The 25,307-nt window shown below is 42.4% G+C and overlaps 1 protein-coding gene across 4 annotated transcripts; it reads right to left on the reverse strand.

Annotated features, from left to right (window-relative positions):
• Positions 1 to 542: 542 nt before the first annotated feature.
• Positions 543 to 23,931, reverse strand: LOC131681751 (protein Mo25). Of its 4 annotated transcripts, none has more exons than XM_058962765.1 (7): positions 23,798 to 23,931; positions 22,814 to 23,094; positions 5,172 to 5,288; positions 4,861 to 5,003; positions 4,468 to 4,801; positions 4,288 to 4,392; positions 543 to 4,155 (listed from the first exon to the last, which is right to left on the reverse strand). In XM_058962765.1, the coding sequence occupies exons 2-7, from the start codon at positions 22,940 to 22,942 to the stop codon at positions 3,973 to 3,975; spliced, it is 1,011 nt and encodes a 336-aa protein (XP_058818748.1). In that variant the 5' UTR covers positions 22,943 to 23,094; positions 23,798 to 23,931; the 3' UTR covers positions 543 to 3,972. The 4 variants fall into 4 exon arrangements, with proteins under 4 accessions (XP_058818748.1, XP_058818757.1, XP_058818739.1 ...); XM_058962774.1 differs by lacking the exon at positions 23,798 to 23,931 and adding an exon at positions 23,716 to 23,738; XM_058962756.1 differs by lacking the exon at positions 23,798 to 23,931 and adding an exon at positions 23,554 to 23,687.
• Positions 23,932 to 25,307: the final 1,376 nt, after the last annotated feature.

The following is a 25,307-nucleotide window of genomic DNA, read 5'->3' on the forward strand; positions in this document are numbered from 1 at the left end:
GTCAAGTGAAGTCGAATGCCGTCGCCACATTGTTAAAAATACGCTGAAGTAAGTTCGATAACAATGCTCTGACGGTCATAGTTGGTTCTCCTAAAAAAGCAAGAGTTGAGCTCGAGTGCGGAATTGAAGATTCAGTTTTTCGAGATTTGTAGAGCAGTCCATTCTGGCAGACGGTAAGTCCGAGACGAACCGGGCTCGAAAGCAGTCCCTCCGGATACTGAGAGTGTCGAGTAGTAGAGTGTGTGTATGAACTGTCGACGGTTTTAGACGCTCGCTGAAATCTGCTTCTGGTAGATGTCGAAGTGCAAAACGTATCAAGCGTCGTTGGACAGCCTCGGTTCTGTCAACCCCGTTCTGGTAGTAGGGATTCCAAATATCTGCGTTTCTGCGCGAAGGTGGGGCCCTTGTAATTTAATATTGATGTCATTAAAATAGAGGACGATGTTACTGGGTCGATATGACTTCCTTGTGGGATGCTATTATGATTATAGAATTTTTAAGCGACCCAACGGAGATGATACAAAATTGACAACACCCATCAATTGAGACTCGTCTGTCTTTATTGGTATTTCACGTTTCAATCGTTTTACCACCTGCTTATAAAACAATCTAGCCGAATCCACTATTCCATTTGATTTACTTGCAAACGGTATCTATTTTGCTCTTTTAGTTCGATGGATTTACTCGAAAAACCACACACACAGTTTCTAGTTTCGCTAGCTGTAGCTGTTTGACTCAACTTATCACTATTGAACTCAAATGATTGATTCGATAGCTAAACCGCTAAACTGTATTGTGTAATGCTTTCAACAAACTAATAATCATATACATTCTTACGATGCTGACAAAAGGGGGTTTTGTTTTGCATAAATCGAATTCCATCTACTAAATACACATAAAAAGCCATGAAATATGTATATGCACGAATTTATGTTATTGCAATTTGGCGGTAGAACCTTTTCAGTTCCAATCCTCACTTTCTCTCTTTCTCTGAAGTGCAAATCTTGTAATTACTCGTTCGTGTTGCGCTTTCTGTGTAGGAACAGTGTTCTCATAAAAGGGTGTACCCCATATGGCATAATGGACGTTTGGCATAACGGGTTTGGCATAAAGACGTTTGGCATAATGGACATTTGGCATAATGCTTATTGAGAGGTAGCGACATTTGGCATAATGGACGTTTGGCATAATGGACATTTGGCATAATACCTATTGGGGGTTAAGGGACATTTGGCATAACGGACGTTTGGCATAATGGACATTTGGCATAATACTTATTGGGGGGTAAAGGGACATTTGGCATAATGGACGTTTGGCATAAAATGGCATAGTATTTATCGGGGAGTGAATCCAAAATTATCATAATCAACTTTTGTCATATATACGATGTTTTATTTCGTAATTTGGAATCAACTCAAAAAAATATTTTTCATTTTGTATGAATTACGCAATCTATAAGTATTTAGATGGATCATCGCAAAAAACGACTAAATATAGGCACATTTACACACATTATTCTTAATGGGTTAAAAGGGTCCTTTGGATTACGTGGTGTAAATTCAGCAAGTAAGACTTCCGTTTTTTGATAACTTGAATAAAGAGTAACATGTACGGCAGAATACAGATGTATAATTGTGTTATTTGTAAAGAAGGCTGCATCGCTATGCTTTTCATATAATACTTAATTACTATTATGCACAGAATTATGATGCACCCTACTTTACATTATATATGGAGCATTCCACATAAAATTTACCACCCCAAATTTTGTTTACCATTTGTTTCGATTTGGCTGACTAAAATATTTGACACGTATTTTTTTCTTTCAAATAGTAGTAATTTGCTTTAATTTTTTTTAAATACTTTTATTTAATCTCCAATACTGCAATAACTGAAGAAGATATTAAAAATTGTTGAAAGCATGTAATGTGTGCTTTTCTCAGTTTTCGAATGAAGTTTATTAAAAATAATCATGCTGCTTATTTAATGTAAAATATTGAAAAGTTGGATGACTTTTTTTCTCTTAAAATATTTTTCTTAACGCCTTTAACATTTTGGAAAGAACATTTGAGTATTTTCGGCGTTATGAATTTTTCAGTCGAACCCTGCGCGCGCGAAGCATACCACCACACTCTTCGCTAACACGCGGGTTTGGCTGCAAGAGTTTCTACACGTCAGCGCGTGCGAAGCGCATGGAGGAACCTTTCGTGCGCGCAATATGTATACTATTCTGTGCATATTAATAAATAAATAGTATATGAAAAGTATAGTGATTCGCCCTTCTTTACAAAGAACGCAATTATACTTCTGTATTCTACTGTAGTACTGTACAATGTACAGTTTACATGTTACTCATTATTCAAGCTATCGAATTACGGAAATTTCACTTGCTAAATTTACATCACGTAATCCAAAGGACCCTTTTAACCTATTAAAAATATGTTCAAATGTGCCTATCTCTAATCATTTTCTCTTTGCGATCCATCTAACTACTTACAGATTGCGTGATTCATATAATATGGAAAATATTTATTTTCTGTTGATAACAAACCAAGTAACAAAATAAAACATCATATATATGACGAAAGTTGATTATGATAATTTTGGATTCACTCCCCAATATTATGCCAAATGTCCATTATGTCAAATGTCCATTATGCCAAATGTCCCTTTACCCCCCAATAGGTATTATGCCAAATGTCCATTATGCCAAACGTCCGTTATGCCAAATGTCCCTTAACCCCCAATAGGTATTATGCCAAATGTCCATTATGCCAAACGTCCATTATGCCAAATGTCGCTACCTCTCAATAAGCATTATGCCAAATGTCCATTATGCCAAACGTCTTTATGCCAAACCCGTTATGCCAAACGTCCATTATGCCATATGGGGTACACCCCTCATAAAATCACCAGTAATCTAATAATGACAATGTCCTATCGAGTGGTTTCCGTGACATAAACATAAAGTATACGATTTGATCGCTTTCTTTTTTGAATTTTGAACACCATCGTTCATACAACCTAGTATACGTATCAACAAAGATCGGTAATCTATACAGATAGCCAAGATTTCTTAAAGTAGCATATCCAACTTGTAAAACCTAATTGCCGAAGCGTTGTGATGGGTTTACTTCCTTCGTGAGAGAATGTATTAGCATGCTTGATTTTATCTGGAGACTAATGAGGTATAAAGGTATCAAATAAATGTTTAAACTATGTTGCATAGATCGGAAAACCCTCTGTTTGGTTTGTTTCTAGTGTAAAATTTCAAGGAATATGACAAAGTATAAGAGTAATATTTAACACAAACTACTACAGTGAAAACAGTAAAGTGTAAATGTTGTTTTTGTTTCTAGCGACCTCTTTCTATCTGCAATCAGCAGCAACAGAATATAGCGTTGTGTAAACGACAAGTAGTTTTGAGAGGATCGATTTCGGGTTTACTTTATTATTCCATTCTATAAGAATCCTCGAATCTTACAAGTACAGCTGGTCTGCCGGGTGGTGCAAGACAAAAACAAAACTGCAACTTTTAATAGTACAACATTGTATGTATGTAGGTATTATCGTTTCTTAGCAGCCGAAAATCGTTTTTTTTGTCTTAATAAATATATTACTCTCTGGTGTGATTTTTGTTTGCAGAAGGTCTAAGATTACATAATGTTCTGTTTTTCTTTCCTATCCAACTATCATTTAACTTCTTTCGACTGTTTTGTTTTGTTTTCCAGTATTTTTATGTGTGTTTTTTTCAAAATTTATTTATAACCACTATTGTAACTAACTTTTACTGGATATTCTAAATTTATTTTATTTATAGTATATGTATTTACCTTTGTTACAAAATACTAGTGCGGGGGAAACGGGATTAACAGGAAGCGCGAAACACAGCGTAAAGGGCGAGGGAAACGTGTGGATCGTTTGTGTGTGTCTGTCTGTCTGTGTGTTTGTTTATTCACGCATCCCGTATTACTATTGATCCGGCGCCGGTTTCAGCTCCTTTATCTGCTTGATCAGGTACGCCTTTTCGTCGTTGAACTGTTCGTCCTCGGATCGGTCCGTGTGAAATTTCGTTAGGAAGTCTACCAACTTCTCCTGGTTTCGTAGCAGTATGTCAAGAATTGGTTTCGGTTTGTTCGGATTCGCTACAAATACCTAAAAGAATAAGATCATCAGTAGTTATGCATGAAGAATGTTGAAATGTTGTATTAATTGATAAAAGTTAATATTGATCAATTCCAGTCTGTGTACGGTAAACAATGTTAATTCGCCAAATATTCAGCATACCTTAAAGACGTGAAACGCCTCAAACTGAATGTTTCGTGATTTTTCTTTCAGCATGTTCATCATCAGCTTCAGATTATCCGGGTTGGAGATGTACTTTGTCATGACCTACAACAACAAAAATCGTTCAGAAAATAGTGTAAGAATTCATGCAACCAAAAATAATAATCTAAACAATCTAACCGTGAAATTGTGCCGGTCCAGTAGCAGCTCTCCAAGTAGCTTTAAGCTCTGTCTTCGCGTCACGTAGTTCTCCGAATTCAGCAGATGCTGGTAGTGGTTGAACACTTTGTCGTAGTTCTGCTCGAGGAACTCGGCGCACAGGATCTTGTGGCGTGTCAGCAGCTCTTTGAAGGTGGAGAAGGCATCCGAGGCGATGTCGAAGGTGGACACTTCAACGTAGCGGAAAAAGTTGAAGAACTCGTCCGAGTGAAGCATAATTTTGGCCAGCGCTTCGTAGCGGGCGCACTCCCGCAGCATCGTGCCGCAGTTCAGTGCGATTTCCTGGTGCTCGTATCTAAACAATGACAACTCTGGTGGTAGAATGATATTTATCTATTATTAGTCTATACTAACCCAGCCATCAGTGTGAATAAAATCTCCGGTTTGGTGCAGATGTACTCCACGGTCGGTGATCGCGTGCCGATCTGCCGCCTGAGCACATTGTTGAACACCTGGGCAACGTCTTTTTTACCTTCAAAGTCGATACGACTTAAGTTCTACATGGGGAGGGCACAAGTACAACAATAAAAAACAACATCACTTTGAGTTTAACTTCTAGCGAACGAGGATTGCATGATTCCCGAAAGATTATCGTTTTTGTTATAAATCAACATCTTCGTTTCATATAGTCAAGAATATTACCGATGTCAACAAATTTTACGTACCTGTATTAGAAGCAAGAGTAGATTACTATTGTATAGTTCCTGTGCTAGTTGCGACACGACTATTTCCGTCTGTGGTTCTGCGTCTGACGTTCCGTATAGCATATTTTTTATGAGAACCTGTAAAATTTTAAGGAAAAAGGCTCCAGTTAACCTCAAATAACGTACGCACATCCCTGTACTGCATCAGGACCAAGACTGAATTCATCAATCTTCAATCTAAACAATATTTCTGGATAAACATGTGAAAAGGGCATATCGCAAATGAGAGCCTCTCTGTGTTTACTTCCTCTTTCGATTATTACGGTGTCTTCATTAAACTTTCCAACATTGTTTCAATAAATATCGAAAGACTATGATGTCGGCTAGCATATTGTGCTAAGAAAGAGTTAAGGAGCAAACGTAAAAGCGGCCCAGCTATTGACGGAATAGAAAGTAAACACAGAGAGGCTCTCATTGGCGATATGCCATTTTCACATGTTTATCCAGATTTGGTATAAGCAAATACAAATACATATTTGTATTTGGTATAAGCTTTGATTTAACCAATAGGATGCAACTCGAAAAATTTAGTTTCAATAGTATTAACTATTATTGAAATTGTGTCGTTTATCAGCTCTCACCCTGGCTGACACCCTTTCTTTCCCTAAAATTATTTGTTGATGTAGCAAATTCAGATTCTGCGAGTTGAAAACTCGATAAAAGGAGCAGGCGTTGCGTAGCAGCAATAGGAAATTTTGCTGTAGCTGATAAAATTGATACAGGATAGGACGGATAGGACCAATAAACATATTTTTAAAAAGTGATTCTGCATTAAATTTAGTGAATCTTCCGAATCCCGAAGAATGTTGGTCCTTCTCCCCACCGGCAGGTGAGTGCCGGGTCTCCATTGCAGCTCGTGCAATTTGACTGAACTAAAACTAATCAAGATATTGATCTTGATTTGGATTATAATTTTATGATAATTATTCCTATTCCGGTCAATATTGTTGGATGTTAGAATGTAAATTGGAAATTCTGCAATATGACATAACTATAAAGTCAACGAATATTAACCACGAACACATCCAGTCTAGAGTGGGTAAAAGTATTTTGAAGCCTCTCAAGAAGAATTTCCGTACACGAAAGAATGTGTGATAATTCATCTCTAATCTCGAAGATGACGAACCCCCAAAGGTACATCGCAACTAATACCATAGCAATGAATGTTCTTGCGTTCTGCATTTTACTGAAGTTGAAAATAAATTTCAATAAACATATCCTAGTTGCATGCAGATATCACGTTCTATCTATTTTGCTGACAAAAGATGACTCATCTACGTGTGGTAGGTATAGTTACAATCGCTCTATGACTTTCAGTACGATGGTTGATTTCGTGACGGTATCGCAGTGGTGCTGCAGGTGTGGAAAGCCTCTACATCTTCGTGGAAACATGAATGTGTGTTTTTTATATTCATTCATCATAATGCAGTGCGTAAGAGTTTGTCTAGAATGTGCTTCTCAAATCGTACAATCCTTGGAGTCGCAGTTGAACATTACAATTTAGATGGTTAATCCTTCACAACAAAAATTAAAGTTGACCCATTCGATCTTTCTCCTTTAAAAGGTATTGTTTTCCCAAGGCGTTAGTAGACTTAACCAGGTATCTGCTACGCAGCCATGATTTTGAAGCAAACATCTAAAACGTCGTGTTAAGGTCGATTTATAATGGATAGAATCAATTCCGTACGACGTGACTTTGCGTGTTCAAATTCGTTTTATTATTATTGATGCATTGTGATGTAAAATGTCATTCATCAACATGTCGGAAATAACACTTTATTCTACGACTTATTGTCCAATATTTTAGCTCGATGACAAACGTCTTGCCGTATCGTTTCTAACTAGTGCGAATCTTAAATTGCCAATGAGCCCATAATTTATGTGGCCCCAGAGATGTTGGCTCATGCCAGTTCAATACAAACGGAATAGGGGTACCGTGTACGGGGAAGAACCTTAATAACTATGACAACCGGCGTTCGTCCGACTAACGAGTCGATTGGTGTGTCCAGTATCCAATTGTGCTGCTCGGTTGACCACCTTGGGGGAACATAATACCTACACAAGAATACACCGTATCGGCGGTCGCGAAGCCTTCATGTGTGCTGTTCGCCACCTCTTGGCCAGGGAATCCACCAATTACTTGATTCCTTACAATATTCGCCACCCAGTTACCTCTATTGGAAGGAACATGATACGGTTCTGCAATAATTTCAACGTCACTCTTCGTGTCTTTTGTCGACTGTCGCAATGATTGAGATTAGGCTGGGTTATCTACACCATTGTTGGTCGGTTGTTTATACGCAGAACACTTGGAGTTGTCCATCCTGTGATTGCTTCGTGCGGTCTCTTGTAAAGTGACCCTTTCATTGAACTCCAAGCACTTGAGGCACCTCTCTTCATCTGCATGGTAATTCGCGAGCATACCGACGATCTGACTTTTATTTTGCTGGTCTCCACCAACTTGCTGGCAACGTCCACTGGTAGTCTAATCGCAGCCGATTGAGTGATTCCATTCGACTTCTTAATCCGGATTGTAGTCGATACTTCTAGGTTGCACTGTTCGACCAGTGCACCCCTCAGTTCTTTTTCAGTCGTGATCTCGTTTAGCACCTTGCACTCGACTAAGGCTTCCTGTGACAGGGCTCCTACGTTCGCTTTGGTGTCCAAAGATTTGGCAACGAGCTCGCGGTAGGTTGAGTAATGCTTCAGCTTGAAGATCATCTCACCTTTCTGAGCGTGCCTCGTTTTAACGACATTCTCTCCCAGCACCGGGTCCTCGCTCACTCTCTCGAGAAGAGCTGCGTACGATGTCAGTTGTGATGATCAGTGATTCGTCAGTGATTGTACCTATCCCGAAGAGGCTGGAAGAAATAAAAAAACAAAAAACTTTTACAGTTGCTTCTCCTTTTTCCTTCTGATCGCTGGTGTATCCTAGCTCGCTCTTTTGTTACTTCGAGCGAGCGGTTACGCTTTGGTGTCTTCTCAGTTTCGGCCGTTGTGTTCTGAGGATGCGGGTTTAATACTCGTAACGTAATTTCACGAACTCGTAGGGCTCATCGACCTTTTTTTACTTCAGTCAAGATCGACTGAGTCATTCTGGGTAGTGTCGCCACTTGATCTTGGGGCGAACACTCGATTCAGGAACCCCGTCTCCCGTTGGTTTCTTTACCATGCTGCTGGTGGTACTTGCTGCGAACACCAACGCGTAACCGGCGATCTCTGCAGCTTACCACTCGCGCAATCGCATCCTCCTTTCTTCAGTGTGTCTCTTTTTTGGTTTTTTTGGATGCCCCCATACTGAACCCCCCCCTCACACTGCAGGCTGCTATCTCAACTCAACTCAAGGACCATTGGTTACCTATGCAAGCAGTGAGGTCAAACTGAGGTTAAACACGATCCTTCTTGTGGCTCGAATCCAGAGCCGGATCTGTTGGAATCAGCTGGGCCGAGTCTGCTGACGAGCTTCGAACGTACCTGGAGACCTGCCAAGGTTTAACCGGGGCGCAGGCAGTTGTGGTTCTTACTCAGGGAGCAGAACAACTCGACTGTCAAAGTTGCCGTCCAGTCCGTGCCTTGCCCATTGACGTTTGCCATGACTAGTATGCGGTAATTAGGAAGGTTATGGGCGTCGATTATGATGTACAGACCTTATATTTTGTCTAGAGGTTCGACAGAGTCGACTGCCCAACCCAGCATATCCTAGGTAGACCCCCCAACTCGCAGACGGTCCGGAGGAGGTTGTGAAGATCCTGGACTTTTATCCTAAGCGCGCATGTTTTTTTTTGATTTTGAGGTGCAGAAAAAATCATCAAAAAGATCCTAAACTCAGGGAACGGAGTTTTGGCAGCCACTCGACTCGTTAAAACAACTAATCTTGCCGCCGAAACTCATTCCTCCCCAACACTACCTTACGGCATTACTTCAGGCAGGGGTTTTTATGTGCGTGACACCGACTCTAGTCTAACTACTTAATAATTAGTTTCTTCAGTAGGGCTAGAGTACCACTTCTCGACACACCAACTGTTTTCGACCAATCACACAAAGTGGCCATTTCTGTCTTTCTACACGAAAGCTAGCTGTGGATTGAGAGTTAGTGCTCATCCCCTACGAGGGCAATCTGGGCGGCAAACTCGGATTTACTGAGCTCTTCCGCTCCCTTGTACCATTCAGCAACACAATTTCTTAAACCCATTGGTTCCCTGTCTGGTGCCATTCAGCACCGAAACTCCTTTAACCTCTTCCTCGTTGAGCGATTTGGCTCCCAACTTGTTTGCGAACTACTTGGTTTGGTCCTAGCCTAATTCGACGGAAAATTACCCGGAAAAAGAAGTTCTCCCGAAACTGAACCAACCAGCTAAATGCCAAGGGCAGGGCCTGCGATTCCGGTGCAGTAAGGCCGATTCGCTGGTGCCCCAAGACAACCCGGTGCTGAATAAAGGTACGCGGTAGGCTGCGGTGGTCATTCGACGATTTCGGATGGAGCGTGGCATCCGGTTCTTTGGCGCACCGATGACCCATACCCGGTACTCTATAGCGGTCTACACGGTTAGTTCTCAGGGGCGGATCTAACCCACTCCGGTGGAGAGTTTCCCAGGAATGAGAGCTCTCCCGAAACCGTTGCTCGCTGTTCCTCACGCCATTTCCGCTGTAATGCGATCATGGGGTCTGCGTCACCTCTCTGTAGGCTTCATTCAACGTTTTTACGGCGCTTATCATTCTGCAAACGACATTATCCGACATGCCTCCCGTTTCAAGCCTCTCTCTGCGTGTCGCTTCAAACCTCGGACATATGAAAACCTCGAAGTTCTCGTACTTCGGGCACAACGGTGACGTTGCGTTCCCGACCAGATGAGGCAGCCATGACCCGACAGAAGCTGGGTCAGGTGGAACCTCTCTGTGCTTTCCATTGACCCACGACGACAGTTTTGGGATGAATCGGTAGGTCCACCTTCCTTTCTCCGTATTGTCTCATTCCTGTTATCACTTCGTCATTCAATCGATACTCATTGCCTTTTTCATCTCGTTTCTGGTGTTTCTCCGATTGTAATACCCGTTACTCTCCGGCAGGATGATGCATATGGGGATATCCCGACGATAACACATACTGCCTGCGACAATATTGGTCTGTACGCGCCTTGTACAGCTCTTTGCGGTTCAGTGCCACACCCCAGGTAGGGACGCCATATCGCAGTATCGATGACGAAACACTAGCTAGCAGACGCCTCGCTGCTAGCTAGTGTTTCGTTTTTCGGATAGCCGACGTTTGGTATAATCCTCGCTTTTGCGTTCGTTGCCCTCGTTGTTCTTTTCGCAGGCGTTGTCGACGTGGTCGATGAAGCTCAATCAGTCATCGATAATAACTTCCAATTGCTTCAGTGCACGCTTATATGCAATCATGTGCCCTCCGTCGTCCATCTGCATCCGCTGAACCACTTTACAGTTGCTAACCAACTACTTTTCCGTCCTGTGGTTAGCTATTTACAGCTTGATCCCGTTCATTCAGCTCTCGATCGCGTCTATTGTCTCCGTCACCGAAACCTCCACTTCGCGAAATCCTGGGCAACCGCAGTGTTAAGACCCCTCGTACATCCCGTTCCAAAGAGTTCAACCGATAATGGAGCCCTGAGGAACACCTGCTGTCACTCGCATTATCTTCTGCCCTTCATTTGTCTCGTACAGCAGCGCTCTGTTCAGGAAGTAGCTCTTCAGGATCTGGCGTTGATAGCCGGCGCCCTCATTATGTGTAGCGCTGCGGCCATGACTTCCCAGCTGGCACTGTTAAACGCATTCTTCACATACATCGTGACCAAAGCGCGCAGCATCGATTTCCTCCTCATTTCTGTTTAGATCCTTTCTCGGCACTCTCGAACACTGTTCGAATTACCTTTACTGTCGATACTCCTTTGCAGAATCCGAACTACATCTTGGACAATCCGCTGTCGCTCTCCGTGCATTCCGTCGGCCTGTTTCTATCCAGAAGTTTTTCGAGTGTATACAGCAAACATATAGGCCTATACGAGACCGGATCGCCCGGTGGTTTTCCTGGTTTTGACAGTAACACCGGATTCTGTACCTTCCACGCTTGCTCCAGCACATTTCGGTGAAGGTGCCTTCTTCTAGACCATTCAGCAGCACCATCCTGAACATGTCCGGCGATGCCAGGATCGCAGTTGTCAGCGTCAAGTTTAGTATTCCATCCGGATTTTTTTGATTTCAGTCGCTTCGATGCTTCTATGAAGTCATCGTTAGTCACTTGCCTATCGTCCATGTTTGCTCCTGCTTCTCCGTACGGTGTCAGTGGCCAGGTAGTTGGAGTGTGCTTCGGGAAGAGACCGTCGATTATCTTCGGCTTACCTGAATACATTTCGGCTGCCGTCGGACATTTCATTTTCGCCATCACGCGTCGCCCCATGGATTGGCGTCCACTTCTCGGCACAGCTGCTTCTGGCAATCTAACTTGCTAGACATGATCGCCCATTTTAAAGCAAGTCTAGTTTTCCGAGTCGCTGCCTTGTGCTCCTCTCTATCTGGTTTGGATACTGCTGTCTGAGCCCGCCTTATGGCTCCTAGGCAAGCAGAGCGTAGTGTACTGAGCATCTCGTTCCACCAGTAAGCTGGACGCCGTCTATTGCGTTGCTCTAAGTTTTCACGGCATTGTGGCGTCATAAGCCTTCTCAATCCTTCTTATTGGATCAGCCGCATCCACGAACTCGGTCCCGCCTTTCGAAATGCCTTTACAAAGAAGTCTTTGTTGAAGGCTTTCGTATTCCTCCGATTACCGATAGACGTATCATCGCTGTCTGAATTCCTTCGCACTCCTTCTTTAAGCGGATCGTTACGTGCACCTCGCCCAGATTGCATTGTTGCTTCAGTACACTTTTCAGCTCGTCTGCCGTCGTGATCTCACCTAGTTCCTTGCACACAATCACTGTCTCCGGGCTTAAAAGTACTGCTGCTTCTGCCTCTTCACCCTGTGATGTGGTCATAATCACCTGCATAATCGAGCTATTAATCGTGGGATCCTCTTTAATTTCGAAGAGCAGCTTACCTTCTTGGGTACGCCACGTCATTAGCTTTGACTAGCACTGCTTCTCGTTTTGGTGCTCTCTGGCGAGCCGGAGCTCCACTATTCTGTCCTTTCGCTTTTGTTGTTTCCTTACGACGTACTACGGTAGTCCAACTTTTTCCCTGTTGAGTGGCGTCCTTCTATTTCGGCAGTAACGGATGGAAGATCTTGTAGCGAGGATTTTGCTCTCTTTGGAGTAATGGAAACTGGTGTGTTCTTCATTCCAACAAACTTCTCTTTCCCCTGCTTCGGAGCAGCTAGAAAGAGTAGCGTTTGCCGACGCCAATGCACGTTCAGCCCCCAGTGTTGCCGCGTCTCACTCCTTCACAGCAGACACTAGCACCATTCGGACGCTGAGAACCATCTTGTTAATGTCCTCATGGATATTATTTCTCATGCCTACAAACGTGTCGAGCTCCTCCGTTAAGTCACTCGCTGCCACTATCTGCTCTGGCTGTTGGGCCTACTGCGACTGCTGATGCTGCTATTGCTTCTCCTCCTGCTCATTCTAAATAACATGCTAGGGTTGACACTATCTTTCGTGGGGAGTAGTGTTCAGAGCTGGATCGGCATAAATTGGGAATGGTCCATCCGAACCAACTATTACTGGCAAGTTTTTATCGTACACGGTGTGATGCTCAATCACTGGTAATAATGTTCAATATTTTGGTTAAGCACAATTCATTTTAATTTTAATAATTTCAACATAATTAATAATATGTTTAATGATATAATAGGTGAGCCTGACTATCGTGGTCGTTCTCTTCTCGCTAACTGATTTATCATTCCCAAAAAAGCTCGCTTTACCTCAACACCGTTTCCGTTCAACGGACGGTTTCCTCCAGGGTTCAAGCCATGGTGTTACAGCTCCCCGTTCCAGCAAACGCACTGTTCGACGAAGTTTTCGGCTGCCAATTCTGAATAAACGGTTTCAATAGGTTAATGTGGAACATTTCTCTCACTTTTTTGGATTCCCTATGTTGTAAGATGAACACGTCGTCCTGCACTGACATCGGATTAGCTTTAAGTAGAACCAAATCCCCAGGGCTGAATCGGATTGTTTCGTGGCCCGATCATTCCGTTTGTCTGCTTTTTCGTAATATAATTCGAACCTGGTCGTAATCAATTGAGGTACAGTCCAAAGGCGGGAAACTAAAAAGGCTCTGAAGTGCATCCTTGCCCGATTTTCCAAATTGTAACTCGTACGGGTTGAGCCAGTAGATTCGTGGTAGGCACTGTTGATCCAACGACTGAACAGCTACAGATTTGTTGCCCAGAGCCTATGATGGCTTCGACAATACGCTCGGCACAATCTGGACAATTCTCTCATGGATCGTTCCACTGGATTGGCTTGTGGATGTCGCATCGATGTGAATACAAGTTTGATATCACTGGCCTTCAACATCCTAGCCCAATATTTCGCCGTGAATTGAGTACCTTGATCGCACAGGACTGTGGCTGGTTTTCCGAGCTGCAGTATTCGTTTTTTTCAGTTTTCCCCATAGCACACATGCCGTAGGCTTTTTCACCGCATCCAATGTAACGTACTTCGTGAACACGTCAAACCAAATAAATCAACCGACAACAATTCGTTTGGTCCACCTGGAATTATACATGTAATGTAAGCTTTGATATCAGCTCGCATGCCTTTCCAATAGACAACTTTATTCATCGCATGAAACGTCTTTTGCAATCCATAGTGACCGGATTGGTCATGATAGAAACGTATGGCTACTCCAAACATGGTTCGCGGAATGACTATTTTCCACGCTGTGTCCCGATGATTTTTGACGAAGAGCAAATCGTCACCTTTCATAAACTTTCTTGATCCTAAGGAGTGTACCCCAGTGTCAACTCTCTGGTAGATGGAACGCAAATTTTCGTCCGCAAATTGTTGGCCCGGCAATTGCCGCATAAGTCGGCGCAAATCTAATAAATAATAAAAAATCTGGCTAATACAAACTGTCCGATGGCCGCATCGACGTATTTATGCTTCCTTCCGGGTAGCGCGACAGAGCATCCGCAACCTCGTTATCCTTCCTTCTACAGTATTGTATGTCAAAATTAAACTGCTGGAGAAATAAAATCCATCTTGTCAGTCGTTCATTAAGTAACTGACACCTTTTCAGGAAAACAAGTTCTTTGCGATCAGTATACACAGTAAAATGCGCTCCTAATAAGTACTGCCGCCATTTGTTCAGCGACCACACCACAGGCAATGCTTCTAATTCGGTATCAGTGTAGTTTTGTTCAGCTGATTGCAGTAGACGACTGGCGTAGGCGATAACCAATCGATCGTTCTGGTCGTCCCATTGAAAGAGCATGGCCCCTAGTCCTTGGTACGAACTGTCCGTTTGCACGCAGCACTCTTTCTCCGTTAGTGGGTAGCGGAGAGTTGTGTGTCGTAGAAATAACTGCTTCACGGAATCGAAGGACTCTTTTTCTTCAACTGACCACTTCCATGGAGCATTGGCACGTAAAACATAACTAACCATCCCCAGAAAGCTTTTCAACGACCGCTGATCGCAGGGCTCCGGAAACTGCTGGATGGCGGACACTTTATCTGGATCAATTGCAACTCCATTTTGTCCAATTATGTGTCCCAAAAACTTGAGTCCTGTTTTCCAGAATTCACTTTTCGCTGAACTGATTGTCAGACCGGCATTCCTAAGGCGTGTGAACAAAACCCGAAGATGCTTCGGGACCTGGATCTTACGAGAAGGTTATCTAAATATTTCTCGATGAAATCCAGAATCTCCGGACCTAAAATTATATCCATTGCTCGTGAGAAACTTGCGACAGCCGTGCATAATTCAAATAGAAGGACGAATCTGGTTTCAAAAAGAAAACCGGCAAATTTCCGATGGCTAGGTTTAATTGGTATCTGCTGGTCAGATCTATTAAGGAGAATATGCAAGATCCGTGGAACTTCTGTACTAGATGTTGCACTTCCGGAGGCTTCTCGTTGTCCTTTTTCATAATCGCGTTCAAACGACGAGCATCCAAGCGAACACGAACTTCCCGACTTTTTCATGGTGGCCAATAATGGATTGATATACGCTGTCGACTAACGGGAGATTATTCCCAATTTTTCCATTTTATTAATTTGATCACGAGTGTTGCTGACATAACGGTATGGGATCGGATATTGTTTCTGAGTGAATCCGGTATCGTTCGTTACTATTATTTCGTGCTCATATTCTGTTGTCCTGCCGGGTACGTCCGAAAACTCGTTTAAGAGCAAATCAAGTATAGCCTGCTCTTCTTCACTCCGCACGAAATGTCCATGTAGGAGCGACCCGTCTATGGGTTCTTTAATATTCACTATTTTATCTTCCCCTATTTCATTTCGACATATTTGTGTCGATCCACGATTTTTGGTGGCATCTTCCACACAAAACGGCAGTACAATTTGTAACGTTCGAAATTTTATATGTGATTTCGCTATTAATAGTTCACATATGTTACATTACACTTTAACACCATTATCTCAATATTGGCCGACCCCTTGCAAATACGCTATAAAATACGATCGCATTGCCATAACCTTGACAGCCGCAAACTCAAGCGAAGGAAAACTTCCGTGAAAGAATAAATTGCCTGTCAGCATCATACGAATGGTGGAAGAGTTCATTCTTCTTGCTCGGGGCGGCCCGGCCAGAGCGGTGGTGTATCGTGGTGGCTGCCTTTTGCTGTTCGATATGGGACAGCTCTTCTATCTGCCGTCCCGCATCTGAAGAAGGACCAAGTATATTTCTATCCTACGAATACGGTTAACGAATCAGCTTCGGTATCGCACGATACAACCAGTCGGCAAGGGAAACAATGCCGAGGCGGCCGATAAATAATTCTAGTCGACGAAAAGGAGACCATAAAACGACGAAGGCGACATGCGGAAATTACTGGTCGGCGAAGACGACATGCGGAAATTACGGAGTGATACGTTGTTGGTTGCAGGTTGCAGAATTGCGGACAGGCTAGGTGAAGGAAGAACGTTACATCTAGACAGCGATGGTAAAGAAGAAGAGTTGTGCAAGGTGGTGAGACGTATGTGAAAGATGTGAAGGGAAAAGCGAGACAGGAAAGAATAGTGTGAAGGTTAGGACAGGAGAATAGGGCGGAGGTCAGGCAACTGGAATGACAGTAAATATAAATTTATTATATAAAAATGTGCACTCCTTTTATTGCAAGCTAAGGATGCCCTCCAAAGAAAACGTAACAATTTTCTTTACCGTTCATGGTCAGCCACACTTCTCGCCGTTGAAAATCCATCTGCGCCTTTAAATAGTGTAGCGTGTCCATGCCCAATATCAATGGACTGCAAAGCTCTTCCACCACAGCCAAACATATAACGACAATCTCGCCTCGGATATACACTGGAACAAATACTTGATTCGAGATGGATTTCTTCTTTTTCCCTATGCACCTTGGATGGTAGTGTACTGTACAGGAAACTCTCCCAATGGAACACCCCTTGACTTCAGCTCGCAATAAAAAGACTTGTCAATGCAACTCAACTCGCTACCGCTATCCAGTGGATATTTTTCATATTTGGGCTGACCACTCACCTTATCTTCGGCAAGTAGTTCATCCGACCCAACAAATATATTCGCAATAGAGTGAACATCTGCACCCCCATCATCATCTATTACGGCTACCGCAGCTCGTACATTGCGATTTAATTGTCCTTCATTGTTGTTGTTGTAATTCTGCTGACTTTCCCATGGACGATTGTGATTCTGTTGATTTACGTCTGTTCGAGATATCCATGCATTGCGGTTGAAGGTTTTGTTGTGATGTTCGTCTGTTTGTAGTAAGGTATAGGCAGATTGTATGTCCGAACAGTTACTTAGTCATGCTGCGGCACTACGAGGGAAATGTTGTATTAACTGCAGCACCAACTCTAACTCTGATGGTGCTGTGTCCAGGTGGCGAGATTTAGCAATCAAAGCCAAAAAGTATTATGCCATTCACCGTATAATTCCCGTACATAAGTTCTTCTTGCACTAGTCTCTTAGCTTGTTGACCCCAATATTGCTGGAGAAAATGGAAGCGAAACTGGTCGTAGTTCATGAGCAGATAACCGAAACCCCTTACCCACGTCTTAGCTTCGCCTTCGAGACAGGATAAGACAAAAGATAGTTTGCAGTTTTGATCCAATCTTACCGAGTCTACGTAACAATCCACATCCTGGAGAAATTCAACGGGATGCCTCTGTTCTAGATCATCTTTGAAGGAAGGTTTCGGTCCTTCGAAGCTTCTAGACATGACAAATCCGACGTTTTGTGCTCTAGTATTAATAAGCACTGAGCTTATCTCAGAATTTCTATAGACGTTTTGTCCGGCAGTGCCACCGGTCAATTGTGCTCCTTGATTTACGTTCGACATTGGAGGGACTGCATTACACTGCCAAGCATTGGGTTGTTGGAAAAAGCTCAAATCGTTCCACTGTTCGAGTCCATTTGAACATGGCACTGTTGTAGGTGGCGGTACCGGCATTGGTGGTACTGGAATTGGCGGCACCATATTCTGTTGCATACGCTGTAATTGGTGCTGTTGGGCTAGCTGCGTACGTTCCATCGAACTTAACTTGTTATTCAGAGCATCAAGGTGCCACCCATCAAATTAGATAGGGTCTGCTCGACAGCACTTTGTTGAAAATTTTCTGCAGTTACAGTTCGTCCGTTGCTGATGGAACAAAATTCATCTGGTCTGACAGCACTTGTACGAGATCTGCTTGTTGCTGTCCTGCGGCTGATGGTTTTGTAGCCTGGTTGGTGGGTAGCCAACGACATTCGGAATAGGAATTCGCGGCACAAGTAACGGCATTCTTGACGGATCCATGACCGTTGACGAAAGGATTTGGCTTCCGATGAATACTTGCGACTCCGAGTTGCACTTGAAGAGTTCTTTCTCACTGCGGCTGTGATCGCTCATCCGTCGGTGTGTAAGTGTTATAATTCTGTTCAAGGCTTCCACATGCCTTGTAATAAATTTATTTCCAATGAATAACTAGGGTTTTTGTTTGTTTTCTATAACTTAGCAAATAAATAGTATTTCACCATTTAATGTCAATTATCAATATCAATTGTCCATAAATAGTTTGTCACATATTTTTTCACTTTTGGAGAACACAATTGTTCGGTCATCAGGGACGCGTAACTTGGCCGCCCATTTGGAAAAGTTTATTAGTTCTTTTTTTGCATTGGGAGATTGTATCGATCCCAGTTGAGCCCCCACGCTGTGATGTTCAATCACTGGTAATAACGTTCAATACTTTGGTTAAGCACAATTCATTTTAATTTTAATAATTTCAAACCTCGGCATGATACTGTACCATGACGTGGTCCGGGGGCTTTTCCACCAAAGCAGTATTACAGTGATGATATCACATAGAAACTTGGGATACGATTATTTTATTTTTAGTTAAGCTACATTGTGATCAAATTTAGTACTTAACTTGACGACCTTTATTATCCACTTATGCCATGGTCGAAATAATGTACAATGTGGGTTTGGGGCCAAATACTCTCTGGAGGAACCTTGGGCTTAGCGACGAGCCCCGACCGGGACTTTCCTAACTTTGGACTGTACCATGCCAGGGCTCCCGAAGATGACAATATACCAAACAATCTTTGACAGCCCTACGCGATAACTCATGCACACCTACACCCGCGATCCCCAAAGCACGATAAATGATCGTTATAGCTTTGACAAATTTACAAACGCTAGCCAACAGGCGCCCGCGTTTGCGTGGTCGCGGGTCGATCACGTCCGGAAGTCCGAAAACTATACTCGCGAAGCTGCAAACACGCCATCACACGCGACATACATAGGCCCAGGCGATCGAATGCGCTACCATACAAATGTCTGAGTCCCTCGTCATGAATTGGCAGGGGCGAACATACAAATGCGATCGTCCACCAATACATCCAAAATTCCGAATACGCGAAAGTGATATGGAAGAACGCACTCTCTTTTAGCATCTGAGCCATACTGCGAAAATTAAGTATCAAGTTCACGGTCCGCGCGCGATCATCTAAGAACACACGTGAATATGCACATGGAAACACGGTTATAAAATCGAATTTATACATGCGAAGTTACACACGTACGACAAATATCATTTAGAATCCGACCCGCTGCAATTGATCTCGTCTGCAATTGTAGCGAGTGATTCTGACGCGTAGCTCTTCCGACAACCTAGCTCTATAGCTCCAGTAGAACAACTCTCGAAAAAAATCCACACACTCTTACGCAATTGGTGAGCATCCACGCCAACTCAGACAACATTCATTCACATTCCACGCACAAACCACCACAGTAGGACTCACAATCGGACATATACATACAAAATCACACGTATTACAGGTATTCGTCTGGCAACCGGGTAAAGTACATCTCAAACGCAGAACTTATCATTTCAATGATGGCCTTGGATCTGCGTTGCCTGTCTTCAAGGCACCATAGCTTCGTCCGTCAGGTCAAGGATGTATGAAACCCGCTAGCCACCACCCTCGGCCCTAGCTGCCCATAAAGGGATAAAAAATAATAATTTCAACATAATTAATAATATTTTTAATGATACAGTAGGTGAGCCTGACTATCGTGGTCGTTCGCTTCTCGCTAACTGATTTATCATTCCCAAAAAAGCTCGCTTTACCTCAACACCGTTTTCGTTAAACGGACGGTTTTCTCCAGCGTTCAAGCCATGGTGTTACAACGGAGACCTGCCAAGATTTTGGCGAAACAGAGGCAGCCGTACTGTTAGTCCACTCGCCACTTCAGATCGGTGTCATCCTACCATACTCAGGGAGTAGGACCCTCCCGTCTCTCCGAAATGTGATAATGTGCTGTTGTGAAATGTCGCCGTTCAATTTATGGTCCATATCCTGTCGGTTGACGTTTTCCATGACCAGTATGCCATAATCACGAGGTTATTAGCGTCGATCCTGATGTACCGGTTGGGCCAGGGTGCCCTTATTGCTAAGGTCTTCGGTCTTTGATAGGATGTTAGCAGAAGCGACACAGACTCACTTTGCTAGAGTTGCTATCGGAAATATGGCTTTTTTTAACAGAGCTCAATGCTACCCAAACCCCACCATGTCCTAGCAAGACTCTCCAGGGAAGGAGCTACAATCTACTGAGTGACATAAGACATTTTATTTACCACAGCATTTCGTGCTGAATCCAAAGAAACCCGAAGAATAGCATTCGGTGGTGACATTCGCGAGATGTTCCGCCAATTTTGGATCCACCCTGAAGATCGTCAGGCACAATGGAATTCGGCGGAGAAGTGTACCTGATGGTTGTGCTCAATTGGCCAAGCCCTGTTCGTCATGCACAATGCAAAAAAGTTTGCAAAGGAATATCTCGAAGGAGCTGAAGCAGTGTTGAGAAAAACACTGCCTATAATCGCAAGTCAGTCCCATGTAGATAGGGAATCCCATAGAACATGGGACTGACTTGCGATTATGGGTGGAACATTATGTCGATGATTGCTTCGACAACTCTGATATCATAGATGAGCAAGTGATGCGGACCAAAGGAATCCAAGAGATGCATTTCCGCGCTAGCTTTCACATCAGTTCTGCTACGACTTGGAGAACAATGGCCAGAATCTCATTTCAACGGGAGTAAGGAAAGGGAGTTGGAAAGAGCAATAAGTATTGTGAGGAATACAAAGTACGACACAGAGCACATTCTCAGCGCAAATAAAAGAACAACTGCATCTATTCTTGACCGGAGGGAAACGACCAACGCAGCAGATTGTACTGAGTTGCGTCATGAGTTTCTTCAATCCCTTTTGGGCAAGCTTCATAATCCGCGATCGTAGTGTAGTACCCCACATGTGGAGAAATCGATTTGCGACTGGGATGAAGCAAAGGACAACGTACTTGAATGATGTTGAATTTGTGAGAATGCCTCGATATTACTTCGGCGATTGTGGTACGCTAGGGTCAATTCAGCTGCACATCTCCGTAGATGCAAGCGAGAACTCATACGGAGTTGTTGGTTGGAGTTTACTACCAAACGCGTCTGTCGCATCAGAATGCTTGAAAGGCGCGTTGCCAATGAATCGAACAGATCGTACAACTTGAGAAACCACTAAGATTCGCTACCTTAAATTCGTTTGAGCGCAAAATTTTTATTCTGTCGGACTATCTCGCATTCTAAGAACCTTTTTGACCAATCTGATGTTAATCGTCTATATTCGGCACTCAGCGACATATTCGGTTGGAACGAATTTGGAAAGAGGCTTTTTTTCCTTTTTACATTTCCCAAAACGACTTCGCCCAGTTGTCAGTCGAGTATGTGTGTCTATCTTTCTGCGTCTTTGTCTTTCCCAATATCAGGGCTCATCGCTAAAGGCCAGGAAAGGAAGCTGTGAACCGACATTCCCACCGACTAAATCGGCTTGCGGTGGCACAATCGACCGACTATGCAATAAATTAATCAGTCGATTGTTGAAGCGATTGCGAGTTTAACGCGACAATCGATTGAACATGATAGACGAAATCTGTTGAAATCGGTCTATTTCAACCTATTAAATCGGTCCATTAGTTGATAGTTTATAACTGGAACCAGATTTAAACAGATTAAATCTGGTGATTAATATTGTAACGGAAATTGATTACCGACGAAACCGAGCGTATTCAGTTAATAAATCGGTAGACCTCGAACCACCCGAGTTTGTCGGTCGAGTGGGAAATTTCATAACTGTCAGATGTTCTATGGGCAGTTAGTTGTATAGCGGCAGTGGAGTCTCTAATACTAATTTGCCAAAGTTTCATGCACCCATGCACTCAGTGTAATACGCGACTTCTAAAGGGCTAAGCCGAAATAGGTTTGAAACATATTCCTAGTGTGACCTAGTCCTTGTCTTGCGAAAGGCTGAATTAGAAAATTTGAGGTAACCTTGAATAAGTCAGTTGAATTCGCATAACTTCAACTAGCATCCTTGTAGGCAAAGTAGATAACCTTGACCGACCTGAACGGGAGTTTAATGAAGGCTGAACATATAAATGAAAAAATAAATTTACCCTCAATTTTCTACAAGTGGGGCCATCAAATGTATGCGTTAGTAATTTTACTATCAGCTGCTATCGGGGCAAAATAAAGAGAAAAAATTCGTTGATTTTTTTTTTGCTGCAGATCAGCTGACCAATTATAATTAAAGAAAATGCTCTTTTGGTGTGAATATATGAGGAGGCATCAAAATCATCGATATGAAGAAACGATCGTTACTGCGCTGCACCGAAGCTGCACGGCAATCGAATCGCGGGATGAAAAGAAATTCGATAAAACCAAACTTTAAAACCGGAGAATATTAATTCCAGCAGGCCCAGTTGTTGCAATGTACCGTTAGAAATTTTATCGCTTTCTGCACATTATACGGGGTTTAGTTTCCATGCAGCAGACACAGTGTGCCAATGTTGATGACTGACATGGGAAATTATCACCAAAATTCGAAGTAGCAACACAATCGTCTTCTCTGTGCTGCATTCCTATCCATAATAAAGCAGAAGAGACTTACCAAATTTTTGCTAACATCTTCCTGTGCCTTTTCTGCTTTCTTGTCGCCCCGTTCTAGCGAATTGACCGCTTCTTTCAATGCCTTCACAAGCTCCTGGGGGCTTTTCTGCGACTTGCCAAAAAGAGGCATCTTCGTTATTCGCCGGCACGGACGCTGTTGTTGTGTTCACCAACCGATTTTTTTCACACTGCTTCACGATTGCTTCTGTTCACTTTTATACTATCAGTTTCAGTACGGTCTATCTGAGGTACCTTCTTCACTTCAGCTACGATGTGCGAGATCTAGGATATGAAAAATCACTGGTAAACACTATGCTCTAGACGAACTCGGCTGCATTATTTAGAATTTCAGAATATCTGAGAAATAGTACTAGGGTATGAGTAGGTGAAAATATGCTATGAAGTGCAATGATTAGACATCAAAATGAAAATTATATTTCAATGTGGGTGAATGAAGAACATGAAAACAATTCCCCCGAATTCATTTGTGATGCGAACATAATTATTGAACTAAAACAATTTTCAAGTAACGTCTCTATTTTCCCCAGAAGTTGCTTATCAGTAGAGGCTCTTCGTGAGAACCACCAACCATAACAATACTGTTCCGAGGTGGGTTCCGACTGTCTGCCCGAAAACAAACAACAAACGACCGCTGTCTAACTTGTCCTCTATTGTGTAAAACGTAGTTTATTTTTCATTCGTTGCCATAGGTTATCTCTTTTCCTCTCCACGATTGCTTACGAAATTGGCACAATTTTCTTCTGCTGACGATAGGAAGCATCGAAACATACAAGAGCAATAAAATTCAATAGGTAGCTTTCCTTTTCGTGTGGGGTTTGTTTTTCACTTGCTTTCAACGCAAATTTCGAAACTATTGTGCGCTCGAGGATCTTCAAAACCTACACGTCAACAAACTACACCTAGTATGTGCTCGGAAGGATTAAAAATGGTAATGATAATGGAAAAATAACATGACGAAACCGACCGATGAGGACACTGAAATCTTCGTCAGAAACTTCCACTTCCACACAATACACGACTTTACGACGACGAGACGAATTTTGCTGTAACCCGTTTATAATTTTGACAGAATGTGATGAGATTTTTTTTTGCTTTTGCGGCGACAGCTAAAAAGTGTTGTCCGATGTTTGAACTGACACCGGAAGGGGTAGGAATGGTTTCGGTTATAACTCACTGGGAAACAAAAATATGAAGATCGCGCCAGTTATAACAAATTCAATCGAAAAAGTTATTGTTTTGTCGATTTCATATCAGTTCATTTGGCAACCCTAATAAAAACAATTATACACGAACTTTAACCCATATAATCCAACGATTTCAGGATAGGGTCTATACACAAACTTTAACCCATATAGTCTAACGATACCACATATTGTTTGGATGATACCCTGAACAGGTCGTTAGGCTCTTAAATCATACGTTTATGTTTATTAGGGGAGCGTTTTATTTTCGTATAGGAGTTTCAAAGTAGAACTTGAACTGAAACATTCACATTCCCAGCAGAGCGTTTTGTTTTATAATTTCGAACAAAAAATGTTTCAAAATTTAAAACTGTTAGAGCATGTTCAGGAGAGTTTCAGTTTTAGATTTATAATTTTGACAGTTCTATAATATAAAACTGGAAATTTTAAAACTGGAACTTTCTGTCCCCAGCAGCAGTTTTTGCGGGTGTTCTATTCAGTGTAAAATTCATGTCTCGCCATGCCTTTAGCGTTACTGCATTCAAATTTATTTTTCCCCAGTCTATCGGTTCTAAGTGTCTCTGCTGAAAACTTTGCATGTATTTAAAACACAGTTCTAAACGTGTTTTAAAATCAGCAACAAATAGAACGGCGTCGTATAACAGTTTTAAATTTTGAAACAAAACTGTTAGAAATAATAAAACAAAACGCTCTGCTGGGGATGTGAATGTTTCAGTTCCAGTTCTACTTTGAAACTCCTATAAAAAATAAAACACTCCTGAACATGCCCTTAGGGCATGTTCAGGAGTGTTTCAGTTGTAGATGCAAATTTTGACAGTTCTATAATATAAAACTGAAAATTTTAAAACTAGAACTTGCTGTCCCTAGCAGCCGTTTTAGCGGGTGTTCTATTCAGTTTAAAATTCATGTCCCGCCATGCCTTCAGCGTTACTGCATTCAAATTTATTTTTTCCCCAGCCTATCGGGTATAAGTGTCTGTGCTGAGTACTCTTCATGTATTTAAAACACAGTTCTAAACGTATTTTAAAATCAGCAACAAATAGAACGGCGTCGTATAACAGTTATAAATTTTAAAACAAAACTGTTCGAAATTATAAAACAAAACGCTTTGCTGGGGATGTGAATGTTTCAGTTTCAATTCTACTTTGAAACTCCTATATAAAATAAAACACTCCTGAACATGTCCTTATACGACTCAGTTCTATTTGTTGCTGATTTTAAAACACGTTTAGAACTGTGTTTCTATCCAGTAACGCTGAAGGAATGGTGAGA

The sequence above is a fragment of the Topomyia yanbarensis genome, chromosome 1 (assembly GCF_030247195.1).
Source record: "Topomyia yanbarensis strain Yona2022 chromosome 1, ASM3024719v1, whole genome shotgun sequence".
NCBI lineage: Eukaryota > Metazoa > Arthropoda > Insecta > Diptera > Culicidae > Topomyia > Topomyia yanbarensis.